Source organism: Apteryx rowi, unplaced genomic scaffold (genome assembly GCF_003343035.1).
Source record: "Apteryx rowi isolate R43461 unplaced genomic scaffold, aptRow1 scaffold_260, whole genome shotgun sequence".
Lineage (NCBI taxonomy): Eukaryota > Metazoa > Chordata > Aves > Apterygiformes > Apterygidae > Apteryx > Apteryx rowi.
This window is the reverse complement of record NW_020448975.1, coordinates 540748-562819: the sequence shown is the minus strand read 5'-3', so window position 1 is coordinate 562819 and position 22072 is coordinate 540748. Positions and strand designations below refer to the sequence as shown.

Genomic DNA, 22072 nt, shown 5'->3' with positions numbered 1-22072 from the left:
TCTCACTTTGAATGTTCTTCCACCAGCACAAATATTTGCTGTTGCTCAAATTAAAAATACACATCCTGACCTGTTACACAGGGAAGCGTCAAGCTTTGAAGAAGAAAATAAAAAGAGAGACCCTGTCCCTGTTACTGCAAAAATAGTATGTTACAGAGCTTCTAGAGGGCAAGGAGACTGGTTCTGTGCTAGCTGAGGATGTAGGTGTTAGTGTAAAACAATCCCCGAACTCTCCCAAAACTCCAATGTTTAAGAAGAGGGAAAACAGTGGGGTGGTATTTTAGAATCTCTACTTCAGATTTGTCATTTGTCACCAAGATCAGCTCTTTCATAAAGTTTAGTTGCTATAATCAGTCAATCCATAAATCAGTCAGTCAATACAAAGATGATTTTTGAAAGAGCTTTATTAAGAGAGGAAAATACAAAGCTTCTCGAACAGAGGAATCAAAGAGTCTTAAAATCCTGAGAATCTTATCAAACTGCATTCAGTGCTTACTTTTATTGTGTATTATTAGTGTAAAGCAGCAGAGAGATTCACATTCACTAGAAGATGTAAACTCTGGAGAATTTGCAATTCATATCCTGTTTTCTGTTTTTATTTTGAAAAAGGAGTTCTCAATAATATTTCAGATTGTAGTGCTCTTATACAACAAATGTAGTGGGAACATCTCCATTCATGGATAGAACATTTGTTTGATATAACCCCAACAGCAAAAGTGAAAGATAATCTATTCATAAAATAACATACAACCTGATGAAGACAGTCCTTCTATTTCATAAACCACTATGAATAGGAAGCAAAATCACCTCTGAGGACAGTGTGGTTACTCTGAAGTACAGTTAAGTGCTCCACTGAAGTAAAGAGTATCATTAGATTACAAAATATTCTACACGTTACTACTAAGATCATAAATACAAAATTCCATAAATTCTCCATTTCCAAAACCATGTCTCTCAAATACATTTGCATTGTTGAGGCATATTTTAATATTGCATAGCTCTACATAGATAAGGTACTACTGCTTGCATTGTTGTTGCAAATGGCTACATCACTCCTGAATGGGTACTGGTACCAGTAAATCCCATAAAAATAGGTAGACTTCATAAAGATCATTAAACGTCTTAACTTGAATATAACAGTTTTCTTGCCTAGCATTTCATTTCAAAGTACTACATATAACTTGTGAGTTTGCAAAGACTCTTTTATATCATTAACAGCTTTACAGCTGAGCTGTAACTGTTAATTGCAACATGTCCTGAAAACACTGGAACACAGTTCTACACAGCACTTCTGCATCAGTCTCTGGACATGATTTCCAGGAAGAACAGGTGACAATAACCCTATCAATATAGAAAACAAGAAAGTTATCACTCTTAATTGTCATGGTCTAGAACAAGTTGCACTAATTGTCCTGAAATGTCAAATTATTGACACATATTCTGAAGCAAAAATTGGCACATAAACATAGTGTCTCAATGGTCAAAGGAGTTAGGTATCCAGACCCTCAGTGCCTTCAGTAAGCAATAATGCTGACAGATCCTGAAACTTGTAACTTCTTTGACTTAAATACCTACCTCTATATACGTATTTAGTTACATAATTTTTCTGCTTTGAAAACACTGTGAATTACATTTCTCTGCAACTAGTGTAAGGTTTAAAGTACTTTTTTCTATTTACCTAATGAAGGTAAATCTTTATCTAGATCTATTTATCAATACAGAGTGATAGGTCAAAGTATGAATGATTTGTACTCTCAAACTGAATACAATCTGCACAAAATTCATATTTAGTTTTAGAAACAAGTCATACAAATTACACCTAAATCACCAAATAGCAAGTTATCTCAATATATTATAAATATAATCAAGCAGTTTATTATGTTTGATGAACAAGTAATAATTTTGGTCCATAAGACTAAAAAGCTAAAATTGGTTCTTTTCAAATTCTACCATTGTATAAAAAGGGAATCCAGATGTTTCAGCTTCTCCTTACTCAAACAGGTCTACTTTGAGTCAAGAGATTTCTGCTTCACTGCCAAGAGACAGAGATAGTGTGCTCCCTTATATTCCCTAACCATCTGGTCTATCTCTGTCAAATACTACTTTTTAAAAACATATTTGCATGTGTTACCTTTAATGGTCTCTAAAAATAAAGCTTATTTTAAAATAAGCTAACTTTTTTTGCTCCTCCCTCTTTCACCTTCCCTGCTCCTTTCTTTCTGCTCATTGTCAGTACCTCGGTACTCACCTCACCTTCTGTTTGTCCTTCCTCCCTCCCACACGCTCTTTCCCAGAATGTTAATGCCTCTATTCTCATTTCTCATCTACCTCACTTCGCAACCCTTTCTGACACTTCAGCCTTATTTCTTCTGTCTTTTCCTTCCCTCATTCAGCCGCCCTTCTCCTTGTGATACTGACAGAGCCATGCCCAAAAAGGAAATTGTATTTTTACCTGTCATCTCTGATTGCATAAAAAAAGCCATAGCCATGATGTACCATAGGAAGTGCAGATCCACTAAACTTAGTGTAGCCAGTCAGACTAGTTGAAAGAACGAAATTCCCACCTCCTCCACTGTAAAATAACACAAAATAAAAGCAGTGTTTTTAACGCTAACTTAAAACAAAGCGACCTTTACAAAAAAGTTATTTTGTTCTACAGATCACAGAATCAGCACGCTTAAGGCCAATGTAACAAAGTCCTCAGTATCAAGGAATTCCTTACAGGACAAGACTACCAATTACCTAGTTGTGAAGGCAGTATCCACAAAAAGTTCTGGCACTGGAAGTCCTTGCTCCTGTGCTATGAGTAGGAGACCCAGAAGATGACGGTCAAATCCTGCAAAGAAATGCAAATACTGCATCATTAAGAGCAGCATTTCCTGATTTTCTGCTTTTCCTGGGCTAGATAGCAGGAAGCTCAAATAGCAGCTCAAGGACAGATAGATTACTGAGTTGTGCAAAAAAAMCCAACAAGATTCAGGCTGTAGTACATACAAACACATCTCAAATGTTTGATCTAAGGCTTTCATCATATTCAGTTTGCAACACTTAGCTCAAACACAAATGAACTGAAATGAAACCCAGCACGGTTGCTGTGGAAAACAAAAACCATAACCAAGAAAACTTCCATTTCAGTCAAAGAGGCACACAGTGAAACTGGACCACTGTCAGCAATTACTTAGAAAGGATGAACAGGAAGCCTTCAAGGCCACAGTCGCCTAGATAACTCACCAAAAAGGAYGGAGAGAGTGTTAAGGTTCATCAGGTGATTATTTCTGTTACCTCTTCTCATTTGTTGAGCAGCTTAACACGCTCATACAGGCGGGACAGAATCCCACCCAATTCTCTCCTCCACCTTAGGAGATTTCATTTCCCACTTTCCAGCCAAGTACACTATCTGGCCAGAGGGTATTCTGGAATAATGCTTAATAGGGCAGAAAAAATGAATATACTTAAGGTGAATATGTCTTTGAGACACATGGAAGGGTTCAAGGACTAGTTTTTAGTTCTTCTCCCCAAAATTCCTTAAATATAACCTGTTAAGGGGTAGTTTTTACTCAGGTTAACAGCAAGGAGACAAAGAAAGTGTTATCTGCATACAGCAATATTCAACCACAAGGAAAAAAAATTATTTTTGAACACAAAATACCTTTTCCATTCTCACACTCTTTCCTTATTTTATTGTGCTTTGCAAATGCTTTAAGCATCAGTTGTTGTCGTTGACAAGCCTGTGTAAAGTAAGAGACAAGTAAAAATAAAAAACAAAATCCAGGTGAATATCACATCAGGAAACACTTCAGCAAGTTTTCCCCTTTCGCAAGTTCTAGCAATTCCAGACAGAAGAAAATTTAAGAATTTGAAAAGGCTGCATTAGAACCTCTGTTTCATCCATTTCCCTAAATTTCTCAAACTCTATCTCCCAAATCCAAATTCCTTTTTCATGAGAACTTGCTCATTTGTTTCCTGTATCTGTGTTCACTTATTCAGGCCACTTTTGCACAGAATAGTATCCTTAACCTCACGCTCTTTCCCAAACAAGTTGAAACAATAAAGTGGCCACTATAAACTACAGAAATCAAAACCAACAATTTACCACAATACCACTTATTTAGAAACACATTAACTTTTAGCAGGTGCAACCGCATATATATGTGATCATCAATTTTCATGCCAAAAAAAGAAAAAGAAAAAACTGTGAAGAGGTTGCACTTTTTGTTGTGCTTTATCTTACTTCTTTACTCTAACGAAAACATACAGAGATGCCAGCTGCATTCCCAACTTTTCTCTACTGATTGAAACATTTTTTCCATGCCAGTAGTTCTGTCCACCATAATGTTTTTTCAATTTTAAATTGAAATTTAAATATTAAAAACAGAGAAAATAAAAAACAAACACAGGTTTTAGTAATGGAGGCTTTGGGAAACATCTCTACACAACCAAGATCTTCAACTTGTAAGATCTTAGATCTTAGTAGCTCTTTTACTACTAAAGAACCACCTTTTATTCATTATGTAAGAGACTGCAGCAGAGAAATGTGAAACCTGGCCAGTAACTGCCAGATTTGGATAAAAGTCAAGATAGTGGGCTCACAAGGGGAAAAAGGAAAAGGTGAGACAAAAGGATTTATTTTTTGCAAAGCACCTAGCGGTAGGCTTTTCAACATTTTAATTTCAATACTACTGAACTGACTGAATGCTTTTCAAAGCCCCACAAGAGTTTATCACAGAAAAAGAGTACTAGAAATATGTTTGGGATGGTATTTAAAATGACAAAGAGAAGGAGAAAAAGGCTACAAACAGCTATTGTGAGAAATAACAAACCTTAGTATGTAATACCCATAGAAGTCTCCTTGATGGTTAGAAGATAACTGAAGAGCAGGGAAGTAACAGGAACCCAGATTTGCAATAGGAAAGCAGATCTGAGTAACAGCAGGAAAAATGAGTTTTAAAGCTGCAGCATACGTGACAAGAAGCCAGTGAGGTCCAGCTCCACACGACTAATTATCAATCACGTATACTTCTTGATAGCCATATTCCTGTATGTTTCTCAGATGCATTAACAATATAGCAACTTTGAATTTCCCTAAAGGTATGCAGCCTTTTGTTTCAAAATCTGCTCCTGGCTTAACTTCTCAGGCTCCAAGAGACGTGCACTGGGGACAACAGGAAGAGCTTTTGCACAGCTTTCACTTGGCAAGAAAGGCATGAAATCCTTTGCCAGCCAAAGACGAGGAGGGTAGCAGCTGGGAGGAGAAAAGGTCACTGGTTCAGCTGTTCAGAGACACTCTGGAATACATCCCTATTACCACCACAACACAAACAGATTTCAACCCTGCCCTCAGACTCAACAATTTGATTAACATTTCCCCATTTCACTTAAAATAAAACAACAACAGAACAACCCCACAGCAGAACATATTGATTTTCACCCCTCAAAAAGCAGCTGGGTGGGAACCAATGCAAATATAGTTAAGACAGACTTGAGCCAAAAGGTAAATATATAATAGAAGATAAAAGCAAGCTGACACATTACAGCTCACCTCAGTCACAACCACCAGAGCCAGCCTTCAGGCAACCCAACATTTGGAATTTGTTGCACTGGCAACGGGTCAACTCCCGTTAATGAGACAACAGTAAAATGAACTGTAAGCAGATCAAATGACAGGCCTTCTAAATACATTATGGTTAAAGCATATTTACACTGGCAGAAGGATCCAGCATGGATTTGCACCACTCCACTGCTTCCATAGTACATGATCTTATGGTCTCTGTGCGGCCATGATAGAAACGCCTGGTCATGGCAGTTTCGTAACAGCAGCCCGGACTAAGAAGAAAAATTAGGGAAGAGTATCTCATTAACTCTACAAAACTGTTTGCTCTCTCTAAAGAAAGAAGTTCTGTGACGTTTCCTACACATCAAACCCAATTATACCTATTAGTAGGCCACTAATTTTCTTACAATTCTGTGTCTAAAAAGAAGGTTTAAGGAGCTGCAAGCTTTTATGAGACAGATGACTGCAAAAGTGCCAGTACTGTAATCATGCCTTGAAAAGGCCGTGCTGTCATGGCTATTTTCTGCAGATTACAGATCCACCAGTTTCTAGTGTAAATAAGCAGAAACAATGTAAGTTTCAATTTCAATACGTATTTCCAACAAAAAAAAATTATCTACATCATCCAAAAATTCAAAATTATGAGTCACACTTGAAATAAGCAGCATCTCCCAATGCTTTTAGGTTTCAAAAGAAAAGGTTCAGATCCTTATCTGTTGCATAATGCAACCCATCTATAGCTGCTCTGGAGGGTCCCTAGCCTTATGAGATTCTACCATTTCATATGTACTTTACATGTCCCATAAAGGTGATTTTAAAACAGGCTTAACAGGCTTTTTTAGTTKGACAATTAATTTATTCCAGTGTTCTGTGAACTGTGAGAGCTCGTGACCTTTCTTCTGATGAGACAAGCATCTCCAGTGACTAAGCATCATGCTTACATAATGAAACCTTTTTTTCTGAAGCAAGCAATACCCGCCAGGTCAGTAATGACTCGCACAAGCCATGATCAGTGCTAGCTGGTGAAGAGAAATTTGGGAGCACCATCATCAGGAAGAATGCTGTCTTTTACTGAGAATACAAACCAAAATGACATGCCCAAAACACAGAACCAGGCATTTGGATGGTCACTATCTATATCTTTATTATTCTGCCCCATGCTTCACATCCTATGGTGCTCAAGAAAAAGCGAGAGTGAGGTTTGTGAGGCTTTTTAGAGGCTTGGAAGACTCTTTTGCTGATGGCTGTCACTTGCTACAGATTAAGATTTCTTCTCATCTGAGCAACTGTTTGGCATTAAAGAATCAATTGCGAGACAGGCATTTACTCAATTATTTACATTCTACTGTTCTAATATATGTTTTCACAGATTGTCTTCTGCCCTCCATTCCACAATATGTGCACGCATATCCCCATGGGCAGGACACACTTCTCCTAAATCCAAGAGCACAAGCCCCATAGATTTCAGTGGCACAAAGGCAGGCCCTATTCATTTTTTACAGTAAAGAAACTTTATTTCTTCACTCTTATATAACCTCAGCAAACTATACGGTGGCATTGCAGGGCCTTCTGTATCTCCAGATCCATCCCATTCACCAAGAATCTATTTTGTTATTTTTAATCTGAGTAATGCACTTTTCTTACCGTCCATGACATTTGTAATAAGCCAGCTGGAGGGCAAGCTGCACAAATGTATCGGGATGAAGTTTCTTCTTCCTAATCAATGCTTTTCCAAAGGATATGAAGGCATAATTCACCAGTTGCAGGTCAGATACCTGTCAAACCACAGGAGGAATAGCTACAGAGGAAGTTAAGAACTGCAAAAATCACAACTCTATCCACTTCAAATAAATAAAACACATACGGCTTAAAAAAAAAAACAACAAAAAAAACAGCAGTGGAACAAATTTAGCACTGGTATAAGTCCTCTGGTTCAAATCAAAAATCACTAGTACACATTCCTCCATGTTCTCTGGCATGGAGAAAGGCCAGATAAAAACATGCAAATAGAATGAAAATTTCAGAGACAATTAAGAGAGAAAAGCAGCTAGAAAGTCCACCTTTTTGTAATATGATTCTTTAGCATGTCCAATTTCATTCATAATTTTTTGGTCCACTGTAAATACAAGTTCCTCTGGCCATGGAATATCCCTTACTTTATCTGATCCCTGGAAGGAGGAGGGAGACAGAAAGAAAGAAAGAAAGAAAACAGAAAATGTTATCCATAAGAAAAGACACATTAACTAATCCATTTGAAAGCTTAGAGAACACATACCTTCCACTTTCCCTCATTTTCATTAATCTTGCCTTCAGCATAAGATAGCATGGTAATTAAAGCCATCGCATCAAAAGGAGAGTGCTGGAATCACACAAGACAAGACATCACATTGTTTGCATAAGTGGAAGAGGATCAAGTTGCTTTTTTTCCCTACCCAACTCTTTCTCCTACAGCTTTACTGTGCTGCGTTGGACTTGTTTTTCTAGTTCCTCTACAATACATGTAGAACTACCGTAAGTCCACCTGCTGTTTTGACTGCTCTGCAGCCAGATAGAGAAGCACAAAATAGCACTGCTGTGGAGAAGGAGATTTCAGGCAGGATGTAGGATCCTGGCCATTCAAGAACGGTTATCTGAGACTGAAAACACAGCTCAGCAGCAGGTATGTAATGCAAAGGGTTCATTTTAAGCTGCCTTGTGCAATGTATTTCTTCTCTTTGGAACTCCCTCATTAAATACTTTCAGAAGTAAGATTATGATTTCACAACTCACGTTCTTAATTCAGGTATGGTGTAATATCAAGCACTGTAAAAGCAGACTGCTTTTGCAAGTTTACCAGGCACCTTGTCTGGCAAACAAGACTGCACTAAAAAGGAATATATTAAACACTAAAAATATTACTCTGAAAGGGAAAAGTTAGTAAAGAAGCATTTGAAAGGTTTATAAGGAAAAAAAAAATTAACTTACATCACAGAATGCACCACAGGTTCCATTAGAAAAGAATATGCTATTGTAGGATTTATCTCCCCAGCGGACAGTGGGATCACCTGTTAGCCCCAGCCTCGTAACCTAAAGCAAAAGTTACATACTGTGTGTTTTCAAAAACTCTGAGTAGACTGCCAACACTGTCAGTTAAACCAAGCCTATAATAAGGTGGTGAGGCCTGACTGAGAGAGAAGACATTTACAATCAGCTGAAGACAAAACATGATTATAAACCTCATGTTTTAAAATAAGAGAGTAGTAAAAAGATGGTGACTATATTTCTGAGGACCCCGGAGCATGGAGGGCTATCAGATTATGTAGGTAGATTTCAGCCATTCTCACTTCCAATATTCTAACAATTAGAATATGCCTGTGGATCAACAAGAAACATTATCTGCACATTCATCTGCTTCATTTTCTCTGTTCTAAAGCAGCAAGAAAAGCTGCTTTACCACAGAAAGAGTATGCACATTTACATAGGAAATTTTTATATAAAAACCACCAGGTAATAATTATCAAAAATCCTTAGCTACCTCGGTGTAGTTTTCAGGAGTTGCATGGGGACTAGAATCATCCAGGCAGACCACAAACAAACTTCTCTGAATTTTTTCCAGAAGAGTTAAGTTTTTTGGATCAAGATCAATTAAATATTCACGTATCTATATGGCATAAAAGGAGAGAGATAAATGAAATGCCCTATTTCCAGCAATCACAATGCTCTTCTGAGAAGTCAGTTGATGAATTATTCCAACCTCTGCCCATTTCGTCCTTTCCGCGCTTGTTAAGGCTGCCAGTCCTGGTCCATCTGGTTCACTATGGCATCTTTTCTGGATATATGTAAGTTGCCTTTAAAGTTAAAAAAGAATATATGGAGATGAGATCACATTCACTTTTTTTTTTTTTGATCAGCTGAAAATTTTGTTCTACATTCAGAGGCTAATGTGAAATTTCAGGAAGTGTTCATCAGCTCCTGCAGAACATAAGGGCAGCTGAAGGCCTGCTCCATTTTCAGTCACTAATAATTAGTTTGAATTGCAGCTACCAGCCCAGTACAAACTTACATGTAAACAATCATGATCCTGAAGTATTCTGTATGCACTTAACCCAGTTTCAAACTAGATTTTAGACTTCAACAGTGCAGCTCAAACTTTTCTTAATAGCAGACACTCACAATACTGCAGCTTTTCTAACAACTAACCTGATATGAGGGCAAAACTTCAGCTCAAGAAAACCCCTGAAGTTTATAGCAGAACAGTAGTTAAAAGAGTTTATCCTAAATACAGAGATGAACTACACAAGAATACTTCTGGTTCCAAACTCTTCCTTGCATTTACACTTCAAAGAGCTGTTAAGAGAGTTGATTTTTAGTTTGCAAATCAAAATCTGCACATACTGTTCTGGGTTTCTTTTCCCTTTGTTAAAGAAATTCCACAAATTACAGACCTTTAAGAATGCAGACACTAGTCTTGCTTGTCCTGTGTTCCAGCACTCTTGTCCATTAAACTTCATCACTGATAATTTCTTAAACAATTGTCAAAAATACAAGGTACCCATGATGAGGTTAACAAAGACAGACAACTGCCTTTCCTATAGGCAATAGAAAGCTTTAGGTTTGGGGTATTACTGAGCTAATACATTTTCACAGTTGTCTGCATTCTATTTGTTCATTTCTTTGTCACTTGCTTGATCTAACATGTACCACTACAAAAATTTGGAATATAGATGTTGAAATATGTTTTGCAATTGTTAAAATACCAGACTTCCCAGAAAAGTTGGTCGAGCTGCTCTAACTAGAGATTTTCCTTGCCTAAGGAATTTGGCCATCCATCTTTTGTTAATTTTAACAGACATCTTTTTTTGTTAATTACAGAAAAAAGTCTTCTGTTGCACTCCAAAAGCAACATTTCACAAATGCAGTAAATTCTTCCTAGAAGATGAAATGTGCAACCCCYCTCTAGGAAGTAAATGCACATAGGTTCCAAATTGATCTGAAGGCACTTATGCCGGACCTACCTCTGTATAAGTGACATTACACTTCGGCCAATAGCACAGAAAAGGTTGTGGCCACACCTGCATTGCCAGTTTGAGAAGCTGGCACATTTGCGTGAGGCTGTGATTTACTGGGAGACAGGAGAGGTGACATGGAAAAGCTATAAACATTGCCAGTTGCACTAGTAGTACTGAAATTTACCATTTAAAGAGCCAAATTCTTTCACTCTGCTCCTTGGCAGCATTTCAGGAGTATGAAAGAGCACAGACAAGGCTGGTTATCCCTGGTATGGCACAAAGACAGGAAATGTGAGTGAAATGCTGCTGCACTGCTCTGTTGCTAGTAGAAAGTACTGCCAGTCACCATATACTAGGATTTCTGTCTCTGCCGCACTCACCAACAAGAAACACAGCCCTCCAATCCTGTCAAAAGTGACCACAGGTGAACAAGGTTTAAAATGAAGTCAAAAGGGTAGCGGTGCTTTATCTTTGATAATGATGAAGTAGCAATGAGACTATTATCCATATGGATTGATCTTGTTACTTATAATCCTGGTAGGTCCATGCCAAAAAACTTCACACACAAATGATGCTCCCTGTTGAAACATCTTCATTCAGCGCTTCTGCATGACGTTCTAGGGTGTATTACAAAAGTAAAAGATCCTCATGTTTCATGACAAGAATATGTCATCTACTGATCCAGAATTTACTGAAATCTGAACCTTCAGCTACAGGGGATACAATTTCGGGGGGTGAGGGGGATGGAGAAAAAAAGACTCTCTTTGGTATGTAGCTCAAATATAACAGCTCAGTTGAAACAAGATAGTCTGAAAACCTGAAAATCTCTGGAGGATTCAGCATATTGCCTTCATGTATAGCATCAAAGGCGAACACTCGGCCTCGACACAGGACTACTAAGTGAGACGGGCATTCACCTTCAGTCTCTGAAATGAAGAAAAAAAAAACAAAACAAAACATAAGAACCCAACACTGATGATAAAGTGAGTGACATATACAGGAAAAAGACCACTCAGTGAGACCTGCAGACCCATTTTTGTTCAACATGAAATACTTTATACAGTTAAAAACAGGAACCAAGACCAAAAGAATAACTTTCAAAGACCRACTGCATGATTTTACAGCAATTTTGAAAAATTTTTTTAAACTATCAGGGAAAAAAAAAAATCTACATAGCTACATAACTTTCACTGTTATTAACTACTTCAAGTCATGGTTATAACCTAGTAGTAAATATGTCACTTATTTGTGCATCTTGTAGGCAGGAACACTCTGCAAAAATAAGTGTTAGTTTCTGAAAGCTGATCAGACTAAGACCATTGCATGCTTTTTTTTTTTTTTAAGTAAAGATGAATGTAATGCAGTAAGCATGTCACTGAAACACTTTGTACTTGATTCAGTTGCCCATACAAAAACATGCAGTGCCATTTGACATGCATTTAAGTATCTAAAGCATCTGCCAGCCCCCTCTGGTATAATACAGGACCTATGAAACCTGCGCCCTTCTGAACTCCAGATGGGAAACCTGAAGGAGTCTCAAATGGCACTTATGAGCAAGAAACGGAATCGAGTCCTTCAGTTCTCATCGTGTTTATGCAGTCAGTTGCAGACATGCAGCTCAGGAACTCAGACAGACAAGAAGTCAATGAGACCTGATCAGCACATGCAAATCTGTAAAAATGGAGCACTGACACACAAATTTGGCCCCTATACAGAAATACAGGTGATGCTGGCCCACACTAGTCACAGCCTTGATCTACCAAATCCACCTATATGAAGGTAACACTAAAAGAGTTGGAAAAGGTTCTCACAAAAAAGAACCCCAGGAAACATGGTTACATTCCTCTCAAACTGAGCCCCGGTGCTATGTCTATTCTAGCCCAGAACTCTGCCTCAGGAAAAAGGAGAAACATATGCCACTTTATCCACAAGTATTCCAAACACATCCAACAATGGACATCTGAAAAATCTTTAATCTTAGACATAAGATACTTGTTCTCTTTTACATCTTTCTTTATGGCCCTGCTTTCCAAATCAGACAATACAATTCTATACCTATCTCCTTTAAGGACATGGGGGAAATCTATTATTTCATGTGCAGTTCATCTTCACAGATCAAGAAGTTAAGTTCTAACATTAAAAAAAAAAAAGGGATGATGGCAAATTAGCATACGTTAGGTAGCATCTTCCTAACCTTAGCTGTCTAAAGCAAGGAGTAAAATTAAGCATGGAAATGATGATACCCAGAATTAAGTGCCTGACCCACTCAACACACTTAATGAAATCTAGGGAGCTCTTCATCTGTTTCAATTAAAGTGTCTGCTGCAGGATGAACTAACAGTTCTCTGGGGCCACTGATTAGACTCTCTTCGTTTCATTTTAGTGGGATCTTCAATACCAAGCTGACATTAACTGTTAAATTTTAGCTGTCTTGCTCTGCAATTTGAATCCTACTTTAAATGCTTAGACTATGCTGGTTCCCTCTATAGCCAAAGGACAGAAACAGGTCCCTCTCCAGAGGGCAATTCCTTCTGCCTGTTTTAGATATCTGCATATCTGGATGATCTGAATCATTCTCTGGAGGTATCCATTTCTCTCCACCAATCACAGAGAGAACCAAGGCAACTAAATGGACTAAATATTTAATCTGGAGGCAGATAATCTACATGGAAATAAATTTCACCTGCTGCATATGACATGTGAAAAATGATAAAGCAAGATCCTTTAATGAACATCTTAGAATATCTTAAAGCAGAARAGGGATATGAAGGACTTGTATCTCCACAGGATCACAGCTGCTTAATGCTTTACTTATTAAGTGCAATCATAACAGGACATTCTGAGTTTCAACCATCTGGATGTTTATTCTATACTTTGGCATTTAAACTGACTCTTCAACTGTAACCCTAAGTTAAAAACCTGAAACTTGCATGCAACCCTGTATCTTCTCATCATGTTCTGTTGTATGGAAGTCTCTTTAAATAACTTCTGTGGACCAAAGCAAGCCCTCTTTCCACTTGAATTCCTGAGTTTTGCAGGAATTCACATCTCCCTTGATTCACTAGAGGAATGCTCCTAAAGACCTCTGGATGAATCAGATTGTGTGTATGATTTCAGTCAGCTGATTACTAATACTACAAGATTTGTTAGTGGAGGATGAATGAGATCATTACCCTTTTTCTCTAGCTCTTGACCATGTACCCCAGAAAACCATTCAGAGTTAAGAGAAAGATTTTGAGAATCACTGTGGAATACTTTCAAAACTGAAAAGAGAAGTAGTTGACCAAGCCATGAAATGGCACAACGATAGAAAATAAGTAGGAAGCATCCCATCAGACTATATGGGAGCACATTCCAGAAAAATCAATGTGGGAAGAAAGATGTGTTACAAATGACGCTGAAATTCTGTCCATTTTATACATGGAATTCACCCTTATCTATAACACATTGAATTTGTCTTTTTCCAATTCTTAATGCAAGCATACTTGCTATGGGTATCAGGCTGGTAACATACAATTTGAAGCAAAGTCTTCTTTTAACATTAACTATATACTAAATATTATACCAAAGAGGGCCAAAATTATACCAATACCAAAATTATACCAAAATTAGTGGGTTAGATTTCTTCTTTGATTCCCTACATAAGCATTCAACAACCAGTATCTGACCCAATGCTTCAGAAATCAAATGCTTTATGATTGAAATGACTACTCCATTAGCCCCCTAATGCAAAATCATTTGCTGTATTAACCCACAATTTGCATTTGTTTACCAGTTTTAAAATAATTGCAGATTGAGTCTCTGGTAACTCCAGGAATCTTGCAAGTGCAGAAGAGCATTCGGAATTGGTTCATGTCCAAAACAGCATTCCCAGATCTCTCTATTGCCACCTTCTCTCTATAGTAGACAAAATAAACAAAAACTAATTAAGCACAAGAGGAGATAGCTATGCAAGTAAATCAGGGTAAGACAAGCCCACCCTCTATTGCAAAGAACTTATGCCAATGAACACAAACATATTTTCATGACTCAAACACAGATCATTAAGAAAAAATAATTGATTCTAAATACTGAAGTCTTACGCTCTTAACAGATCCCAGTATTTCAGGGTGTGCCATATATTAACACATGCTCTTTCTATCTGAGTGCCTTCTTTGGGTGGCCAGTAGTTTTCAATAAAGGGGCCAGGGCCTCCTATGTTACAGTATATTTGCGTTGATATGCGAAGATCAAGGTAAGCCACATTCAGCCACCAGTCCTCCAGCTGAAAATGAACAATGTTTACCGTCAGAATATGTTTTAGGCATAAATAATCACTTGAATCACAGTTCAACTGCCTAATCTCCTTTAAGTTCTTTTTAAAAATATTTTGAATAGTAGCTCCTATATAACAGAAGGCAGGACAGTGGTTCAAAAGCTACCTGCTGAGGGTAATGACACATCTAGCTCTTCTCTTTTCAAGCCATTGAAATAAAATTCAATACTGTTTAAGGCTATTAAATCGTAAATTTCTACAAAGAGTTCTTCCCTGATACTCATCTTCTGCTTAACCACTTGTAGTTGTCAGCTGCGGCTGCTGTGAATACCAGAGGGATCATTCCATAAAAAAAGGAAAGAGAGCAGATCTGTGTGAGAGGGAATCTGGGACAAAGAGTTCATAACGTATTTTTTCTATCATGATTTGAAAATCCCTGTTGTATGTCATGTTAAGATTTACAGAGCTCTCATAAATTCCATTTGATAACAGTCCCCCTTGTATCTCTCTCTCTTTTGAAAGACAATTTTAAAATGCTAACATGTAGATTCTTCAGGAAAGGAAAGAGATTGAACTCTAAATTGCTTTTTTGTAGCTGAGTGGCAGATATAATGAAGATCCTAAGATCAAAGATTACATCTTAGTGTCTCACAAAATTGGATCCTGAACCCCCAACTTTCCACTTGTTCTCCAAAAAGATGCTGTTATCTTCTATCCTAGTGAAGTAGATGCAGCAAAATATATACCCAACAGAGGAATAAGTTAAGGTACAATTTCTTAAGTATGTAAATACATACCCAATTCCTTCTTGTTTTAGCTCTTTCCAGTAATTTCTGATGCAACTCTTTTCCAATCCCATTTTCAAATTTTTTAACTATATCCTCTGTTCTTTGATATTCTTCTTGATTTAGAAATGGCTTCACTGTAAAAAGGAAATATTTTAAAGACAACTGCATACTGAGATTTATTCCAAGATTCAGATATTCACAGGCAGAGGAGGGAATGAACGCACCCAAAATTAATTTTGCTAAAACAAATACTTGAGGGGGAAAAAAAGACCTTTTAAAAGCTGTAAATAAATCACAGCATACTCTAATAGGGACACACATTTTTAAACAAATAAAAATGTCAGTAAATGAAAGCAGTTGCTGAAACCTTGAAATATCTAATAGATAATTAAATCTAATATATTTAAGACTGTAGCTGGAGATACTGCTACAGAACTCACTGAATAATCAAATTTATGTGAACTTTGTTTGGAAGTTAATACGCTGAGCCATATATTTCTGTCACCTTACTGCACCAACCACAAGCTACTTGCTTACATTTTAAAGGCCCATCATGGTCTACAAGCACTTTGGCCATCAATTCTCATTCACTATCCCCATTCACTAGCCTACCTTTGACTGACAGTGATGGCAGTTACTACTATCAAATTTTTATATTTTAAAATACCTTTGGATTTCTCTCAGATCACCTGCCACATGGGGGCTACAGTTCTCTCTAAACATTCTCTGTAAACATCTGTAAAACTACTCGTTATTTTCATCTAAACCCCTCCTTAAGACCTTTATACCATGCCATCTATTGTCAGTAACAGTAAGAGGCACTGCTGATGTTGGTTTGTATACAGGCACATCTAATAGTTTTCTTATACTTACCTTGCGTATAATGTGTTATCTTTATACTTAGTTATGAAATCTTCAGCATATGGCATGGTGTTCTTTTCTTCTGCTTGTTCAACACCTTCACAAAAAAGTCTGATTCATTTTTGAGGGTGCTGGTCACTATCACCAGTTATTTTCTTGTCTGTGTTGCTACAGTGTTAACCCTGAGTGATCTACTTACAGCTGTCAAACAACACAGGAGGATACTGATTTAATTTTTACTAATTGTGTATCTATATCATCTCTAATACAGCTTTCAGGAGTAACAAAAGCCATTTCAGCTGGGCAGGGTCTCAAATACTCACCTATCCTGGTAGAATTAAAACTTTACTTTCTCACAACTATGCCTTACCGCAATCATGACCACTTGCCTCCAACCACCACTTTTTTCTTCTTCACAGAATCCCAGAATGGTTGAGGTTCGAATGGACCTCTGGAGATTGTCTAGTCCAACCCTCCTGTGCAAAGCAGGCTTAACCAGAGCAGGTTGTCCAGGACCATCTCCAGTTGGGTTTTGAATACCTCCAAGGGTGGAGACTACACAACCTCTCTGGGGGCAACCTGTTACAGTGCTTGACCAGCTGCCCAGTAAAGAAGTTTTCTATTATGTTTAAATGGAATTTCCTGTATTCCAGTTTGTGCCCATTGCCTCTTGTCCTGTCACTGAGCACCACTCAGAAAAGTCTGGCTCCATCTTTTTTACTCCCCCCCCACCAGGGATTTATGCACATAGATAAGATTCCCCAGAGCCTTCTCTTCTCCAGGTTGAACAGTCCCAGCTCTCTCAACCTCTCTTTGTATGACAGATGCGCCAGTCCCTTAATAAACTGTGTGGTCCTTTGTTGGTTTCATTCCAGTATGTCCATGTCTCTCTCATACTGGGGAGCCCAGAACTGGACACAGTACTCCAGGTATAGTCTCACCAGGGCTGAGTAGAGGGGAAGGATCACCTCCCTCGATCTGCTGGCAATGCTCTTCCTAATGCAGCCCAGGATACCATTGGCCTTCTTGGCCACAAGGGCACATTGCTGACTCATGGCCAACTTGCTGCCCRCTACGATCCCAGGGCCTTTTCTGAAAAGCTGCTTTCCAGCCAACTGGTCACTAGCCTGTACTGGTTCATGGGCTTATTCCCATGGTGCAGGACTTGGCACTTCCCTCTGCTGAACTTCATGAGGYTCCTCTCTGCCCATTTCTCCAGCCTGCTGAGGTCCCTCTGAACGGCAGCACAACCCTCTGGGGTATCAGCCACTCCTCCCAGTTTTGTGTCATCTGCAAACTTGCTAAGGCAGCACTCTGCTCCATTATTCAGGTCATTAATGAAGATGTTAAACAGCATTGACCCCTGGGGGACACCACTAGTTACTGGTCTCCAGCTGGACTTTGTGCCACTAATCACAACCCTCGAGCTTGGCAGTTCAGCCAGTTTTCAATCTACCTCACTGGCCTTTTATCTAGCCCATGCTTCATCCGTTTGTCTATGATGATGGATGGGAGACTGTGTTGAAAGGCTTGCTAAAGTCAAGACAACATCCATTGCTCTCCTGTAATCCACCAAGCCAGTCACTCTCATCGTAGAAGGCTATCAGGTTGGTCAAACATGGTTTCCCCTTCGTAAACCCATGGATTATTTTCTCCATCACCTTCCCAGGGAGTGAGGTTAGGCTGACCAGCTTGTAGTTCCCCAGATCCTTCTTCTTGCCCTTCTTTAAGATAGTAGTAACATTTGCTTTCTTCTAGTCCTCAGGAACCTCCCTCAATCGCCATGACCTTTCAAAGACTATCAAGAGTGGCCCTGCAACGACATCAGCTAGCTCTCTCGTGGTGCACCCCATGAGGTCCCATGAACTTGCACATGTCCAGTTTGTTTAGATGTTCTCTAACCTGATCCTCCTCCATCAAGGGTAAGTCTTTCTTGTCCTTCTCAAAATAATTCAAATTTTATCCTAATTGTAAAAGGAATTTCAGTATTTTGCAGTATTTTTTCCAATGAGAAAAGCAAAAATCCATTTTCAGCTACATCCTGGCTTCCTTATGCCACTGCACATCAGTCTAAGMAAGTTTTAATGGTATTTTTCCCATTTTACAGGAGAAACAGAGACAGTAAGGGCCAGATTCTACGTACAAATGCCTCTTTAAATGGATTCCGACAGCCTTAAGCAAAAAGACAGAACACCCACTTTCAAGCACCATCTAACGGAGCATCTGTTTAAAATTCAATGGGGCCTCCATAAATTCCATCACAACACCACCATGAGTGGAAAGGTACCAGCATTCCACCTACAGCCCAGCTGGATAGGATCAGCTAAGCACATTCAGGCATTACCTAACATATCTAGACCTTATCTAGATGCAGTTTGAATTGCGCTAACTTCAGTTCTGAACACAAATGGAGAAAGAAACGATAGAGACAGAGCCATCCACCTATACTATAACAGTTTAGCAGTTACAGCGTTCACTCAGGATATGGGAAACCTGGTGTCCAGACCCTCCCCTGCCTGAGGCCAGTCCAACACACAGGTTTCCAAGAGAGTGACCTTACTACCACACAGTGTAAAAGGAGCCATTACCCTCTGTTATTCAGGTCTGTTATTCAGGTTACAAAGTCACTACACAGCAATATGCACACACTCACAAAAAAAGAGAGAATAAACAAAATTACTGGGTTCTGGTCCCTGTTCAAGGGGTCACCAAGATGGTTAGGGGTCTGGAGCTCATGATAGTGAGAAGAGGCTGAGAACTGAGTTTGTTCAGTTTAAGAAGAGACTGCAAAGGGAAAGGACTGGATCTGCTTTGAGCAGGAAGTTGGTAAAGATGATCTCTGGAGGTCCCTTCCAACCTATGCAATTCTATGACTACATGCCCACGTTTCATTTGAAATCTATTTGATCAGATGTAGAAGCAGCACCAGGTGGAAGGAGAACTCAGTCCCTTTAGACTTCAGTGCAACTTCTATCTTGTCACTCTCTAGGCTCACAGATCCTGTCTTCCTTTCTCCACAAGAACTCAGCTCCATCCATGAACAAGGAGTATCCTGTGCAAGACAGCCTTAGTTGTATAGTTGGGGCACCTTCTGAAAGCAGGAGCTTTGGGTTTTCATACTCTCAGGCTGATGGGTCCAAGATTCCAAGTCTCAATCTCCGAGGTGAGCTGAAACGCTACATATTGTGGCTACTTTTACCTCCTCTGCTCAAGGCTTCCCTTCAAAACAAGGTTAGGAATTTTGACTCCAAAGCAGAGGCAGCTGCTGTGAAGCGATAAATACGGCACATTTTGAAACCCACACTGTCCAGCTTGTCTAGCCAACTGGTTTTAAACAGGTGTTTATCCTTTATACTTATAACTTTATCAGCAGGAAAACTAACTCACATTAAGTACCTAGGTCCTCTTCCAACCAATTGAGGACAGGCAAAGAAAGATTCAGAGCATTTATGCAGGGTCATTTGGAGGCTCTGAGTCATTCTTCAGAAGCACGTTCCTTCCTTCACCCACCTTCATGGACAGAACAGATGGAAGAGTTTAAGCTTTCAGAATGACCTAGCCAGTGCCTAGAGCTGTGCACTGCAGAATGTGGCTTTAAGTGAGGTGTACAAGGAAAGGCTGTGGTAGATTAACAAGTATTGGACTAAATTTCCCCCAACTCCTACTGAGACTTGAGAGGGCCACAAGGATGATTAAAGTTACAGAATGGCTTACGCCCAAAGAATAGGAAGGAGGAAATAACTTCAGCATGAAAACAAAACGCAACTGAGGAGAGATGTGATAGGTATCTATAAAAACATAGATTAGAATCAGACAAGAGCAAGCAAACTCTCAGTCAGTTTACATTACTCCAGGAAAGAGTTATTTATTAACTTGGAGAGTCCAGCTGGATTTACAAAACTGACTTCTAAAGGGCAAGTCTGTTATTGCCTGCTTTCTGCTATCACAGCACATATAATTCCAGTTATCTGCATTACAACAAAAAGAAAAAAATTTTGGTGATGAACACATCTGTGACATAATAGTCCTTCTCTAAAGCCGCCATTTCAACACTCAGTATCAAAACCTGATGACATAATCAAATAAGGAGCATTCTCCTATCACTGCTACCATCCATCATGCCATTTCTACTGCACTGAATTAGAATAGAAGGGAACTTGAAGTGAATTTAGGGATTTGTATTTTGGCAAAGGAAATTTATGGTATAATACTAGTTTCCGCTAAGGACAGAGCGCCAAGTTTAATTCTGTTGCCATTTCTGTCTTATGGGTAAGATAATAAGACAAAACAGACATTTCAGAGAAAGGCTCAGTGTCTCTGAGTTCTGAAAATTATTAAAGAAACATACAAAAAGGAAAAAAAGGAAGATACTGGGCAGCACAACTTTGTCCTCCCTGGTTTATCAAAGTCTGATATGATAACAAAGAACCAACCAATCAGCTCTGCTTTATAAACAAAGCTACACACATTTGCATTGATGTTGTTTTCAAAACTTTTCTCTTACTCTATCTTGTTTAGACAGCCAGCACTACAAGGCAGAAACCTTGCCAAGTTAGATTATCCAAAAATGCTCACCACTGCCTTTCCTTACTGCTGTATAATTAATAGTATTCATGAAAAAGAAGAAAGAAAAGAAAATTCATTTAAGTATGAAAAAGACCTTGAAATCCCCTTTTTACACAAAGATCCTGGGCAAACACACTCATAAACAAGCAAAGAAGTCACTACACAAAACAAGATTTGTATAGCAGTATCTTTTATTAGACCAGCTGATATAGCTGCAAAAAGATAAGTTCTCAGGGGGGAAAAAAAAACCCAAACCAACAACCTTTACACATGCCTGATTCATGCTGAAGAGAAGCAAGTAAGGATAAGATGGGAACTTGTACTCAGGTTGCTCTGACACTTTAATTAGTTTCCTGTTCAGGACCTAAAGAAAGAGCTTTTGTGCCCTAAACTTGTCTGGATTTTGTTTTTTTAAAGTACAGCAGTTGATACAACCTGTCTCTACAAATTCTACTTTGCAAATATCCTCAGATCAGCCTGGATACAACAGCACACACTATGCTACTATTATCATAGTAAGTCATTACCTGCATCCAGGTATTTCTTTAAAGATTCATCAAGAGGAGGCACTGGCAGCGAAGGCAGCGAATTCTGGTACTGAAATGTGCGCTCTTCAGAGGATTCAAGCACCTGCTTATCCATGATGTGGATCTGCAGCATGACATCAATAACAACAGTCTATTATGAACCTTAATTTAAAGATTAGTGTCGTATCTCCCCTTTCATATTTTTCCCTTTTCCCTGCTATTTACATGGTAAAAACCCCATATCATGGAAGTGCATCTACTGACAACGCCAGCACAGCGGATTTCCTGGCAGATCTCCCCAGCTGCGAGAGGATACGCAGAACAACACGGGAAAGCGATCACCGAAGGCCGCGGGCGCCTTCTCCGGTTACGCCGGGATTAACGACCCGAAGCCGTTTCCTCCTCGAGGAGCCGCCMGCGAAGCCGCCGGCGAGGCGGGCGCCGCGCGGAACAGGGAAGTCACGGCGCCAGCGCCGCTGCCCCCGCCGCGCCGAGGCCCAGCGGGGAGCTCTGCCGCCGATCCCCCCCCGCCGGGC

General features: G+C 39.1%; 1 protein-coding gene across 7 annotated transcripts in view; it reads right to left on the bottom strand.

Moving 5' to 3' along the window:
• Nucleotides 1-386: 386 nt before the first annotated feature.
• CROT (carnitine O-octanoyltransferase) overlaps nucleotides 387-22072 on the bottom strand; it is a 22337-nt gene continuing 651 nt past the window's right edge. For 2 of the 7 annotated variants that reach the window (XM_026067681.1, XM_026067679.1), the window contains exons 2-17: nucleotides 21537-21660; nucleotides 15592-15716; nucleotides 14622-14803; nucleotides 14312-14436; nucleotides 11357-11465; nucleotides 9285-9378; nucleotides 9066-9191; nucleotides 8516-8617; nucleotides 7827-7910; nucleotides 7612-7719; nucleotides 7196-7326; nucleotides 5700-5823; nucleotides 3650-3728; nucleotides 2743-2836; nucleotides 2453-2572; nucleotides 387-1341 (exon numbers count right to left, since the gene is read on the bottom strand). In XM_026067681.1, coding sequence (XP_025923466.1) covers nucleotides 1221-1341; nucleotides 2453-2572; nucleotides 2743-2836; nucleotides 3650-3728; nucleotides 5700-5823; nucleotides 7196-7326; nucleotides 7612-7719; nucleotides 7827-7910; nucleotides 8516-8617; nucleotides 9066-9191; nucleotides 9285-9378; nucleotides 11357-11465; nucleotides 14312-14436; nucleotides 14622-14803; nucleotides 15592-15716; nucleotides 21537-21651 — 1839 coding nt within the window. In that variant the 5' untranslated portion in view covers nucleotides 21652-21660 and the 3' untranslated portion in view covers nucleotides 387-1220. Of the gene's footprint in view, nucleotides 1342-2452; nucleotides 2573-2742; nucleotides 2837-3649; nucleotides 5243-5699; nucleotides 5824-7195; nucleotides 7327-7611; nucleotides 7720-7826; nucleotides 7911-8515; nucleotides 8618-9065; nucleotides 9192-9284; nucleotides 9379-11356; nucleotides 11466-14311; nucleotides 14437-14621; nucleotides 14804-15591; nucleotides 15717-21536; nucleotides 21661-21761; nucleotides 21954-22072 lie in introns of those variants that run through there. The other 5 variants (XM_026067680.1, XM_026067677.1, XM_026067683.1 and 2 more) reach the window with 5 other exon arrangements.